The 15,000-nt window shown below is 36.6% G+C and overlaps 1 protein-coding gene across 2 annotated transcripts in view; it reads right to left on the bottom strand.

Moving 5' to 3' along the window:
• The window catches only part of hdac4 (histone deacetylase 4), a 193,446-nt gene that overhangs the window by 147,400 nt on the left and 31,046 nt on the right, over positions 1-15,000 (bottom strand). For both annotated transcript variants that reach the window (XM_061926531.1, XM_061926532.1), the window contains exons 4-5: positions 14,114-14,264; positions 7,995-8,115 (exon numbers count right to left, since the gene is read on the bottom strand). In XM_061926531.1, the coding sequence (XP_061782515.1) occupies positions 7,995-8,115; positions 14,114-14,264 (272 nt within the window). The remainder of the gene's footprint in view (positions 1-7,994; positions 8,116-14,113; positions 14,265-15,000) is intronic.

Here is a 15,000-nt window from a genome sequence, read left to right as displayed (position 1 = left end):
AAAACGATGGAGTCAAGGACACATAAGTCACTTTTTCGCTAATGCAATTAATGCTTCATATTCATATTAATATTCGTGAGGACGTCTATCAGTTCATCTAAGCAACCCGCGGGACGCAGACGTGTGTTATGCCACTCCTTCTTTGTCTCATTTTGTCCACCAAACGTTTAATGCTGTGCGTGAATGCACAAAGGTGAGCTTTGTTGATGTTATTGATTTGCTGGAGTGCTAATCAGGCATATTTGGTTAATCCATGACAGCAAGCTAATCAATGCTAACATGCTAATTAGGCTAACAGCATACTCTGTGTATTTAATTTATATTTGCATGTCTCATGACACATTATCTGTATGTAGTATTGGCTGCATTTTTGATAGCTGTTTGTGTGCCATGTTGTTCCAGACCACAGCAAATGTTACCCAGCTTGCAAATATTGTATTAAATCCATTAGAAGAAGACAGCCTGCCGTTTCCTTTAACTTAGACACACACATCTAGACCTTTGGCCATTATAAGACAGTCATTTCCAGCAGTTATCTCACCTTCTGAGGAGCCTCCATTTAACTAATGATGTTCAATGTTGCAAAAGTGTGTAGAATATATATTAAAATACAACATTTCTGTCAACAAAGATTTGCGTCATCCTTTGATATTGATACATCAAATATAGCTAATATAGACACTTACATAATGTGTTGCCTTCATTATAACACTTATATAAGACTTGTAGTCATTTTGATAGTAGGCTAATAAAGCTAATTTAGAAACTTACATCATGTGTTGCCTTCATCATAACACTTATATAAGGCTTTTATTTTTTTGCGGCACCAGACAGATTTTTTTACATTTATTTTTGGTCCAATACGGCTCTTTCACATTTTGAGTTGCCGACCCCTGATCTAAGCGATCATTTTGCCACCTATTGCTGTCACAATGTGTTCCTGTGACTCCAGCAGGGGGCCAGTCGGGCAGACAGTAGCAGACGCCGAGGTTGATGGCACATTGGCACCGGAGGAATGGCCCAACTTTGTGTCACATTTGACTGCTACTGAAAAAAGGTATCAATAACACCTTACAGTAGCTCCCTAGAATTCCTTCTAAGTCTATAACAAGATTTACAGCTCTTGTTAATACCAAATCTGTGTTATATGTGTTTTATATTGCACAATTGCACCAAGAAAAATTCCTAGTTTGTGAACCCGTTCTCAAACAATGGCAATAAAACGATTCCGATTCTGATTCTGAATAATAAATTGAGTAATCAAACAAGACTTAGACTTAGACTTCCTTTTTATTGTCATTCAAATTTGAACTTTACAGCACAGATAAGGATAAAAAGCAGGATGAAAAAGCAATAAGATGCATACATAAATAAATAAATATATATAAATATATATATATATAAAATAAATAAATATATATGAATATATATGCATAAATAAATAGATTACTGTACAGATAAATATATTGCACTTTTTCACATGCGTCCACGTTTATGGATGTATGTTATATTGTCTTTTTTATTCCAGCGAGTTAATCCATTTTGGGGGGAGTTGAGGGGATAATTTAATTATGATGCAAGATGACAAGAGTCAAAGTGATGTGCATCCTTTTTGATATTGCTGGCATGTTTAAATGTAAAATCATTTTCACATGAAACTCTAATTTGGCAGTGGGCGGGCTACTGTATGAACACCTTTTGTTGTATGGGGCTGAGAATCTTTGGGCACCACATGATTTGTTCTGATTCGATTCTTGGGAGTAACGATTAGATTCAAAATCAATACTTATTTGATTAACTATACACCTCCATAAAATAGATAAACAGCTCTGAGATATATATATATATATATATATATATATATATATATATATATATATATATATATATATATATATATATATATATATATATATATATATATATATATATATATATATATATATATATATATATATATATATATATTATATATATATATATATATTATATATATTATATATATAATATATATATATATATATATATATATATATATATATATATATATATATATATATATATATATATATATATATATATATATATATATATATATATATATATATATATATTATATATATATATATATATATATATATATATATATATATATATATATATATATATACATATATATATATATATATATATATATATATATATATATATATATATATATATATATATATATAATATATATATATATATATATATATATATATATATATTGCCCTGCGATGAGGTGGCGACTTGTCCAGGGTGTACACTGCCTTCCGCCCGATTGTAGCTGAGATAGGCTCCAGCGCCCCCCGCGACCGCAAAAGGGAATAAGCGGTAGAAAAATGGATGGATGGGATATATATATATATATATATATATATATATATATATATACATATATATATATATATATATATATATATATATATATATATATATATATATATATATATATATATATATTAGATTCAAAATCAATACTTATTTGATTAACTATATCCCTCCATAAAATAGATAAACAGCTCTGATATATATATATATATATATATATATATATATATATATATATATATATATATATATATATATATATATATATATATGTATATATATATATATATATATATATATATTTATACATATTTATACATACAAAACCCAAAACCAGTGAAGTTGGCACGTTGTGTAATTCGTAAATTAAAAACAGAATACAATGATTTGCAAATCATTTTCAACTTATATTCAATTGAATAGACTGCAAAGACAATATATTAATTTTGTTAATGCAAATAATCATTAACTTAGAATTAAATGGCAGCAACACATTGCAAAAAAGTTGTCAAAGGGGCATTTTTACCACTGTGTTACATGGCTTTTCCTTTTAACAACACTTACAGATGTTTGGGAACTGAGGAGACCAATTTTTGGAGTTTTCCAGATGGAATTATTACTCTTTCTTACTTGATGTACAGCTTAAGTTGTTCAACAGTCCGGGGTCTTCATTGTGGTATTTTAGACTTCATAATGCTCCACACATTTTCAATGGGAGACAGGTCTGGACTACAGGCAGGCCAGTCTAGTACCCGCATTCTTTTACTATGGAGCCACGCCGTTGTAACAGGTGGCTTGCTATTGTCTTGCTGAAAATAAGCAGGGGCGTCCATGATAACGTTGCTTGGATGACAACATATGTTGCTCCAAAACCTGTATGTACCTTTCAACATTAATGGCGCCTTCACAGATGTGTAAGTTACCCATGCCTTGGGCACTAACACACTGATTTCAATATGATTTGTGGATTTATAAGGGGGATCAATTCTAAGTTGTGCTTAAATTTGTGAACTTGGGGTTTTAAAAAAAATTTTTTATTTGTAATGATTCTTAATCCATTAAAAAAGCAAAAATCTATTTTATTTTATTTTTTAATATGTCCTGTCCAGCCAATCAGGCAAATCATATGTTTGATGTATATGGCCATATCTGCTGTACTGATTTAGTTTAGAAAAGAAACGTGTTGGATACTTATTTGTAATTGACTTTATTAAATGTTTGGGAAGCCTTTTATCAAACAAAAACTTCTTTTAAGTAACATAAAAATTGATCAAATCTGTATATTTATTTTATGGAGGAATGTAGTTAATCATAGAACTAGCATCCAATGTTATTAAAAAAGTATAGATTTTGATTTTTAATTATGTAAAACCGACAAACTCGGTACAAAATCAACAACAACAAGATTGATTTTTCAAAAATTGTTTTAAGATTGAAAGTTGCCAACAATTCCACGCGAGTGTTCGGGCCCCGAAGCACCCACGGGATCGGCGCCTGTGCCCCTGGTGTTCTTGGTCACTCGGAGCATTATGAACAAGAATGTCGGTGGCACAGAAAAAGAGTTGAAATAGATGCATTATTCGCTTCTATTCACCAACCAAGGAGGCAAACTTCCTCAGCGAAAGGTAGAAGAATAATTTGCATTATCTGAGAAGGGAAGGTTATTGGAGCGTTACGAAGAGAACTGGAGAGGAAAAGCGAGACAAATGAGAATTGTGGTAATAGCAGAGAAATGGTCTTCATTTATCACCCAGGCTTTTGGATGTGTGTCCTTCCTTGCCACAAATGTTTTACAGCTAAGAGAAAAAAATATTTCAGAAATGGAAGAGAGGTTCCATTGTTCTATTCCCTAAACTCATGAATTATGTTTGAAGAAAGTCAGCTGTCAATCATCAACAGAGAGATTCTCAGCGGCAATCAGCGAGGATTTTCCCAGAGGCAAATGTTGATGTGGAGAATTCACTGCACATACAAAGCACACCCGAGAAGGAGGTGGGGTTAAAACTGCAGGATGTGCCATGTTTGCAAAGTCATTCATCCCCGTGACTTTTATATTTAACATAATCCCTGTAGGGAAGTGGCGTTGCCGCGATAACGACGTTACGAGCAGGTACGGTGGAACTCGTCGACAGAAGCGGATGTTGACATAACCAGACACGGCTTGCACATTTGTTTGTGACTTTTGCCACGGATATACGGAGAATATGTGATAATAACATACACTATATTGCCAAAAGTATTTGGCCACCTGCCTTTACTCATATATGAACTTGAAGTGGCATCCCATGGAATTGTCCAAAATGTTTTGGTACCCTGGAACATTCAAAGTTCCTTTCACTGGAACTAAGGGGCCAAGCCCAACTCCTGAAAAACCAACCCCACGCCATAATTCCTCCTCCACCAAATTTCAGTCCGAAATGTAGCTTTCTCCTGGCAACCTCCAAACCCAGACTGGTCCATCAGATTGCCAGATGGAAAAGCGTGACTCATCAGTCCAGAGAAGGCGTCTCCACTGCTCTAGAGTCCAGTGGCGACGTGCTTTACACCACTGCATCCCACGCTTTGCATTGAACTTGGTGATGTATGGCTTAGATGCAGCTGCTCGGCCATGGAAACCCATTCCATGAAGCTCTCTGCGTACTGTGCGTGGGCTAATTGGAAGGGCACATGAAGTTTGGAGCTCTGTAGCAAGTGACTGTGCAGAAAGTCTTTGCACTATGCGCTTCAGCATCCGCTGACCCCTCTCTGTCAATTTCCGTGGCCTACCACTTGGTGGCTGAGTTGCTGTTGTTCCCAAACTCTTCACTTTTCTTATAATAAAGTTGACTTTGGAATATTTAAGAGCGAGTAAATTTCACGACTGGATTTGTTGCACAGGTGGCATCCTATGACAGTTCCACGCTGGAAATCACTGAGAGCGACCCATTCTTTCACAAATGTTTGTGGAAACAGTCTCCATGCCTAAGTGCTTGATTTTATACACCGGGCCAATTCATTAGGACACCTGATTCTCATCATTTGGATGGGTGGCCAAATACTTTTGGCAACATAGTGTATTTTAATAACATCAGTTTCCTTTATTTGCGCATATTCTTTATTTCATATTATATTTTTTGTTTATATCTAGCACAAGTTGCTGAGCTAATTTTGTTTTGACTTGACTACCAAGGCAAAAGCTTTTGTACAAGGACAACTCTTTCTTCTGGTGGCTAACAGTCGGGAAAAAAAATACAATAAAATGGGTGTTAATACTGTCATGCTTTTATTTTGAAGCCTACTTTGCACTGAACAGGACGTCGGTTTGTATGGTTTAATGCTACACAGTAGTAGTGTTGCTGTCGTCATAGGTTCATACCGCTTTGCGATAATAATGAACTTAACAATACATCCATCCATCCATCCATTTTCTACCACTTGTCCCTTTTGGGGTCGCAGGGGGGTGCTGAAGCTTATCTCAGCTGCATTCGGGCGGAAGGCGGGGTACACCCTGGACAAGTCGCCACCTTATCACAGGGCCAACACAGATAGACAGACAACATTCACACTCACATTCACACACTAGGGCCAATTTAGTGCAATACAACACATAAATAGGCCAACTGCTCATCAAAATGACCCCTAAGGGTCTTAAAATTCATGTCAACTAAATCGGTCGACCAAGTATGTGGAGTGGTCGAAGCCGACTTAAGCGGGTACGTCGTAGTAATGATAATAACTTGGCTGACCAAGGCTTGATGACTTGCTCGCAGGGCCGGTCCATGGCATAAACATTTAATGTGGTTGTTGAGGGCTACAACCTCTAGGGGGCCACATGATCATGGCCTGGAGTTTTGTAAATATTTTTTTAATTTTATTCAATTTCAAAAGAAAATGACCCCTGTGGATCCCATCAAAATCCAGGGCCGGGAGGTGGCAGTAGTGGGGAGTCCACTTGAACAGCAGACTGGACTGGAAGGACAACAGCAAAGCTGTATACAAGAAGGGCATGAGCAGACGCTTTTTCCTGAGGAAGCTCAGGTCATTTAATGTGTGCAGTAAGCTGTTGGAGATCTTTTTTTAGTCTGTTGTGACCAGTGCCCTGTACTTTGCAGTGCTTTGTTGGGGGAGCAGCACCAGCAAAAGGAACTCTTAAGGCCCGAGCTGTTTGTTTACATGCTTTTTTTTATTTCTCTTTGCTTTTTGGGCTTATTGGACCCTAATTAGAATAAAAACTAAAAATCATCTTTTGATATGATGTACTTAGTCCATAAGTACACAAACGTGTACTTCATGTGTAGTGTCATGCTCATTTTTATTTTTACACTTTTTTTTTCCAAATTCCATTGTATGTTATACTCTTCTGACACCACCAGATAGCAGTATAAGTGTCCATATGTCGGCATAAGACCCCAATTCAGTAGTGTACACAATTTTGGAAATAAGAGCTAAAAGGTGCTGTCCACGCATGTGGCCACTAAGGCCTTTAGAGGTTTTAAGTATGAAAAATAATTTATGTTGTGCAGTAATTATTATAATTATTATTACTATCATTTTAAAGTAGCACATTTGTTATATATATATATATATATATATATATATATATATATATATATATATTTTTTTTTTTATATATATTTCTGCATTTTAGTTCCTACCTGTTGTTTCCGTATACCTAAATAGGGTATGGACAAGGATTGGAAAAGAAAAAGGGGAGTGTCGTTTAGGACCATGTCAGCAAGACAATGCCAAGCCACGTGTTACAACAGCATGGCTTCATAGTAAAAGAGTGTGGGTACTAGACTGGCCTGCCTGTAGTCCAGACCTGTCTCTCATTGAAAATGTGTGGCACATTACGAAGCCTAAAATACCACAACGGAGACTGTTGAACAACTTAAGCTGTACATCAAGCAAGAATGGGAAATAATTCCACCTGAAAAGCCTCAAAAATTGGTCTCCTCAGTTCCCAAACGTTTACTGAGTGTTGTTAAAAGGAAAGGCCATGTAACACAGTGGTGAAAATGACCCTGTGCCAACTTTTTTGCAATGTGTTGCTGCCATTAAATTCTAAGCTAATGGTTATTTGCAAAAAAAAATTAAGGTTCTCAGTTCGAACATTAAGAATCTTGTCTTTGCAGTCTATTCAATTGAATATAAGTTGAAAAGGATTTGCAAATCATTGTATTTTGTTTTTATTTACGAATTACACAACGTGCCAACTTCACTGGTTTTGGGTTTCGTATATTGATATCGTTTTATCGGCCCAGCCCTAGACGGGAGTGTACGGGGGAACTGGTTTACTGTCACATCATCTAGATATGTTAATCCCATCTTTAATAAAAAGTCAGAAACCCTAATGAAATGCTTCCATATATTTTGGAGACATTACACGTCTTTTTGCATGTGTTTTAAAAAGCAACTTTCAACCAAATTAAGTAAGTATTCCAAAAAAAATAAATGTTAGTGCTATTAAACATACTTTGTTTATGTGGGGGGGCGGTGACGTTAGGTTAATGGTGGCCTCGGAGCCCTTAAGGAGTCTAATAAAGACAATAAATAAGTAATACTAAAGACCAAAAGGGGCCACAAACAAAATCTTGTTTAGGGCCATACAGAAAATATAGATATTGAGGGGTGATACTCACCCGTACCAGTAGCGTGGATCATTGGACAGACAATGGTTTAGGGTTCGCTGAGCCAAGGCTTTCTTCTTGTTCAGGACAAATGCTTGAAGTCGCATCTTTACTTCTGTGCTGGCAACTGCGCCTGAGTCAAACATGGAAAGAAAAGGTAGCGATGATGCTCCGTTCACACATGAACCCACCATGGCTGAACGGGTCTTCATGAATGGTTCATCGGAAGCGTCTTTGGAAGCACTGAGGGCCTGATTTACTCACAGTCTATTTTTAGTTTTAGTTTTATTAAGCGCGTCTAAAAATGACCTGTCAAATGTGTGTATCAACATATTTGAACTGTCAGAAATTAAAATAATTAGACATGTCGTCTCTTCAGCAACATCCTTTTATAATTTATTAGCTGCATGCTGGGTGCCTTAAAGGGGAACTGCACTTTTTTTTTTAAATGTTGCCCATCGTTCACAGTCATTATGAAATACATGATGATGTATGTATTCTTACTCGTTAATAAACAAAAACAAAAGTCCGCTTACAGCAGAATCAATGAGAGGTCCTCTATTCCGCCCACAAAATCCAATAAAGAACACTTCAAAAAAACGTCAACAATATGTCACGGTCCGGGCGCGTGTCAGTGCACATTCCTCTGTGTGCCGCAGTGGCAGTTAACAGCTGCAATCAATCTCCGGCAATCTGCACACCTGGAGTTGATGATCAGACCTGCCTTCAAAAGCCTGCAAAACCTGCCATCCCTAGCCGGAATATAACCTTCTGTTGGCGTACCGTAAGCGATCATTAGCTCTTTGCTCTCCGGGTTCTTCCCCGTGCTTGATTTGTGCCCTGTCATCTCCCTTGTGCCCGCAGTGTTTTCCTTCCGTTGCCTTGGATTCGAGCTGTGCGTCTCGCTTCCTTGGACTGCCTCCCTTGATCCTCGACCCCCGCTCTGGACACGGACCTCTTGACGCCTCTCTCTGCCCCACGGACCTCGCTTGGATCACGGACCCCTTTTTCCTATAGCCCCTTTGGATTTGTTTGCTTCCTCATCCAACAATTATGGTAATACTCAACAGCTAATTATTCATACACATAGTCTTCTACCATACACCCCTTTTGGATCTAGTTCACACACGCCATTCCTGTGTTGTTTAAGTAAATTATATTGTTCATTATTTATTATATTGTTTATATATACATATAATAAATACATAGAGCCATATTGCCCCCTTGTGGTTATGTGCTGTCACAACTCCCTCCTCCAACCATAACGCAATACTCCTTTTACATTTTGTGACTTGAATATTAACGAAGTATTAGCGATATTGTCATTAAAAGGGCTAACGCAGACAAACTATTTATAGCGGCGCCGTGATCACAACCTTGCCTGCCAATGTTGTCAAACTTTATTGTCGATACTAAATAAATGCCTCTCACCTGGAAAGTAAAAGGATGAGGACGTATTCCGACAAGTTGGTACACTTTAACAGCCCATTTAGACCCGACATAGGCGTAAATGACACGAAAAGACGCTAGGTTCCACCCCACTTTTTTTTGCCAGGATTATGAGTCATTCTTCATCTAAATGGGAATGTATGAACATCCTATAGCAGTTGGCATCCTAATGACAGCAGACATTGTACAGTAAGTGATATTTTATTATGTTTGCAGTGAGTCATAATAGTAGTAAAAAAAACAAAAAAAACGTTGATACGTTTTTGAAATTCATGCTCCATGTATGCTTAAAATGATCAAAGTATGTACATATTAAATGTTATTATAAATGTGCCCTTTACTACATGGGTGTTAAACTCTGGCCCGCGGGCCAAAGTCTGCAGGTGTACCTAATGTTGTGGCCCAGCAGCGACTGCAGCACGGATTTCATATTTCATTCATTCACAACTCCTCCAACACGAACATTATTGTTTTTGCACTTTTGGCTTCTTATAAAATATATTTTTCTAATACATTCAATCTTGCACGTGGAAACTTTAAGTGTAGGCTTTAGTTGATATAACACTCCCGTCAGGGGGTGCATTCTACGCCGGTGGTGCATTATCCGGCACAACATCTGGAACCTGATGCTACAAGGTGTGTGTATGTGTGTGTGTGTGGGGGGTTGGAATTAGCGGGGGTGTATATTGTAGCGTCCCGGAAGAGTTAGTGCTGCAAAGGATTCTGGGTATTTGTTATGTTGTGTTTATGTTGTGTTACTGTGCGGATGTTCTCCCAAAATGTGTTCGTCATTCTTGTTTGGTGTGGATTCACAGTGTGGCTTATATTTCTAACAATGTTAAAGTTGCTTATACGTCAGCTCGTAGAGGACGTTAAAAGCAGTGCCTGTAAGGCACATCCCCAAGACTGTGGAATACGAGATATAATGACTGATGAACACCTCCGTTCGATTATGAAGGTTGCCTCAGCTCAAAGCCTGAGCCCCGACATTAATGAACTAGCATCCAAGAAAAGATGGCAGGTATCTGGCTTGGGCACATCAGATTAGATCAGTGTGTTGCAAACTGAGCAGTTTAAAGTCCTGAATGGTTGGTTTATTCATTATTTTACCGGTATTTTCAAATTTATTAGCCTGTGGAAAAAGTTAATGTTGATATTTACCTTAGAAGGCTGCAAATAGAAAAGAGGCATTCAATTTTTGTATAAATTGTATTTGATATGCCATTGATATGTTTTAATTATTATTATTATTATTTGAAACTCGATTTTGCATGTCACTATAAAGTTATATAAGCCTTGCTTGTTCAATATTTAATGCAAAACTTGTTTGGGTCCCTATCAAAAAGGTTAATTTGTTCAACCTTGGCCCGCGGCATTGTTCAGTTTTAAATTTTGGCCCACTCTGTATTTGAGTTTGACACCCCTGCTTTACTACATTACATATATACTTACATCATGTGAAAAAAAAACCTTAATGGAGGTGTTTGGATGTTTTTCCAAGGGCTTTATAGGCAGAATAGAGTGGCTTCCACAGGATCCTGTCACGATCGGGGGGGTGCAGCTTGCTGCGCGGTTGTTCTTCCAAGATGCAACACGGACACTCCGGACGACAGCGTGAGGTAGGAGATGATTTATTTAATATAAATCATAGCCAAACAGAAAACAAGCAAAAAGGATGCGTGCCGATTGCACGCGGAAGCTAAGGCAAAACTTAGCAAAGAAAACACAGAAGCAAGAACTAGGAATATCAAAACGTGACCGTTGCATAGAGCAAACAAGGAAGCCAGACCGAGTGTGGCGAGCAAAGTGAATAAATAGCTCTCTGATTACTGCTCAACAGCAGGTGAACGTGCCGAACACTAATCAGAGGCAGGTAAAACCAATTTGTACCCATGGTAACCAAAACAAACCCCTGAAGTGCACAAAACAACTAAGGAAGTCTAAAACTAACAGAACATAACTAAAGAAAACATGATCCGACCACGGATCACGACAGATCCATTGTAAGCGATAAGCTAAAAAAAAAAAAAAAAAGTGCAGTTCCCCTTTGAGGGACTGATTAAAATTCAATTGATGCGGTTTGGCATCATTAAGTAATTTTTTTAATGGAGTATGTTTTTTTCCAAGGAATATATATATATAAATGCATTTATAACATATTTCCTATTATAAAAAAACACTTCTTGAAGTGTACAGTTTTTGCGTATTAAGCACATAAGTGCAGCCTCTCTCCAGTGCACCTACAGCGATAAAAAATAAAAGTGGTTTCAGTGTAGATGCACTGGACGACTACCTCAATTTTATTGTTTGTACACGCTGTTTAGCGCCTGGTACTAGTAAATTGCGCCCTAAATGATACAAGTAGTTGTCATGGATTTCTTATGACGATTAAAAACTTGCTGGATTCATTATTCAGAACTTATCAGCGACCATTCTCACCACACTTTCACGGGTCTTTATAAATACAGTTTTAAATGTGTTCAGATGTGTTAACTTCCTCTTCTCATTTATTTATTGGTTGAAGCTGTTTGAGCAATCTTCTTCCACCACAAGCCTATACTTTACTGCCATACTCATACACATCCGTGGTCCCTCCCAAGATTTCTCGTTGTCCCCATTGTGTTGAGTTTTTTCTTGCCCTGATGTGGGATCTGCGCTTGTGCAGCCCTTTGGAACATGTGTGATTAGAGGCTATATAAGTAAACTTTGATTGATTGATTGATTGATTGAAGTGCTGACACTCATTGTCAATTAAATGTTTTTTCCAAAGACGAATAAAACAGATTTGTCTTATTCTGTGAAGATGAAAACGACTGAGATCATGCTGAGTGGACTGGTGCTTACAATAAATAAAAGAATGATGCAAAAAAGCAGTAATAAATACATTAAGAAATTAATTATTATTTGTTTAAGTGACTTGCTGTCACGGCGCATGCGCAGTCCCGCATGCCTTCTGCTGCAAGCGCCTGCGCTGTCAGCGCGCTCTTGCCGCATCACGACCACGCGCCCGGCAAGGCTGCAGGCGATCAGCAATCAGGGCACCTGGGACTGATGAAGGCGACCCTAACCCTAACCTCAACCCTAACCCTAGATTAAAAAAAATATATATTCTAAGTAGCAATAATTTCACCTCAAAATGTAGTGTATGGGAAATACAGTAGTGCTGTTTTTATGTTAAAAAAAAGGCAGCTCAGTTGCCAAAATTTTACTGCAAAATTTACATTAGTTTTTTTTTACTGTAAATAAAATAAACTGCAATTTTACAGTAACATGTTGGCACCTGAGCTGCCAGATTGTTTGTTTTACCGCAAATCAACAACTGTAGATTTTTTGGTGTATTACTGTAAATGCCAAAACGGTACCACAGTTTATTACAGTAAAAATAAAGTACTGTTTTTTGTTCATTTCGAGGAAAATGCTGTAAAAACAACAGTAACATTTACAATTTTACCATGAAATTATTGCTACTTTTACATTGCACAATATGATGGATATGAAGTCATTATTAGTAGTATTTATTTCTATTTAAAAAATGGTTTGAATGTTTGATAACATATTTTTGCATAATTAGACAATATTTAAGTTAACTTAATTTGCAATTACATGGAGTACAAATATATTTTTTCTCCCAAAATAGAACGATATAATACATTTAGTAAGAAAAGTTACAGCACTTTATTGATACATATTACTGCCAGGCTTTCCAGGGCCAAGTAAAATGGGGCCACATCTTGAAGCTGTTTTTTTTTTTATTCGGATACATTGATTAATATGTACTGTCCTAATTCAAATAAAGACATAAATAATTAAAAAAAGTTGTCATTGTCAATTTTAGAAGTAAAAATGCTAATGCTAATCTTTAGCATGTCTATAGAAATCCAGTAACACTTTAGTATGGGGAACATATTCACCATTAATTAGTTGCTTATTAACATGCAAATTAGTAACACATTGGCTCTTAATTAGTCATTATTAAGTACTTATTAATGCGTTATGGTAACACTTTAGTATGGGGAACATATTCACCATTAATTAGTTGCTTATTAACATGCAAATTAGTAACATATTGGCTCTCAATTAGTCATCATTAAGTACGTATTAATGCCTTATGGTAACACTTTAGTATGGGGAACATATTCACCATTAATTAGTTGCTTATTAACATGCAAATTAGTAACATATTGGCTCTTAATTAGTCATTATTAAGTACTTATTAATGCATTATTCTGCATGGCCTTATTATACAACCAGTAAGCCATTAACTAAGAGTCTTCCCTCAATAATCTCAGAATTATTGCTTATTAGTAACCCTAACTCTAACCCTTATATGTTCCCCTAGTGTCAGAATCACTCTAAATTAAGTACTTGTTACTTTAATAAGCAACTAATTAATGGTGAATATGTTCCCAATACTAAAATGTTACGGAAAATCCAATGTAAATTAGCATCAATCTGGCACATTTTGAAAAGTTTAGATGACCTCCTTCATTACCTAGTAGTCCGCCCTGAGTACTTGACTGTTTGTTTCCCGGCCAAGTGCTTGAGCCGGTGCCGAGTGTCACATGCAATAAAAGTATCGAAATGTGGCACAGTTTGATTTTACTAATACCCACAGATATTGGTCGATACTAATTAAAAGTACCGGGTTCGATACCCATCCCGAGCTGAAGGGGTCTACTCACTTTCTCGTCCCCTCTCCTTGTTTTTGAGCTGATGTAGCTTGTGTTCCCGGTGCTGCTTCTCCAACTCCTGCTCACTGCGCTGCTGCTCTATCTTCCTCTGGTGCTCCAACAGCTCTTGCTGGTGCTTCAGCGCCAATAAATCCTGTTGATGCTGTTGGACAGAAAGTGTAAGTGAAGATCAAAAAAAGAGGATTAGTATAATGAGAGGGAATACATCAATGATTTTAAAGCTAGTCTAAAGGACTTGCCTTGAGTTCTAAAAGTGCACTGCGAGTAGGCTGATGTTCATATACAGAAACATCTAGTTTATTACTGTTAATTTGAATATCCGCAAAGTAGGAAATATTAATCAAAAATTTTCAAAGATAATGCATAAAACATGTTTTAAATACAGTGGTACCTACATTTTTTAAAACCCCTTATTGTATGAACTTTTCCATTTACAAACCACAAACCGAATAGAAAATAGAGTTTTGTCCACCCACTGTGTGCCCGGTAGCACATTCATTGTGCAAATACATGACATAAAATTCAAGTAAATCATTCTTGGATGACATTGGATGACATTCTTACAATAAAATTACATTTGCGTCTTTTTCTAAGCAAACTGTCGTGTGCTGGCATGTTGTGAAGTACAAAACCCAGAACCAGTGAAGTTGGCACGTTGTGTAAATAGTAAATAAATTAAAAAAATACAATGATTTACAAAATTCTTTTGAACCTATATTCAATTGAATAGACTGCAAAGACAAGACACTTAAAGTTCTAACTGAAAATGTTGTATTTTTTGCCAAATATTAGCTCATTTGGAATTTGATGCCTGCAAGATGTTTCAAAAAAGCTGGCACAAGTGGCAAAAAAGACTGAGAACGTTGAGGAATGCTCAT

This window comes from Nerophis lumbriciformis, linkage group LG31, assembly GCF_033978685.3.
Source record: "Nerophis lumbriciformis linkage group LG31, RoL_Nlum_v2.1, whole genome shotgun sequence".
Classification (NCBI taxonomy): Eukaryota; Metazoa; Chordata; class Actinopteri; order Syngnathiformes; family Syngnathidae; genus Nerophis; species Nerophis lumbriciformis.
This window is presented reverse-complemented; position numbering and strand designations above follow the sequence as displayed.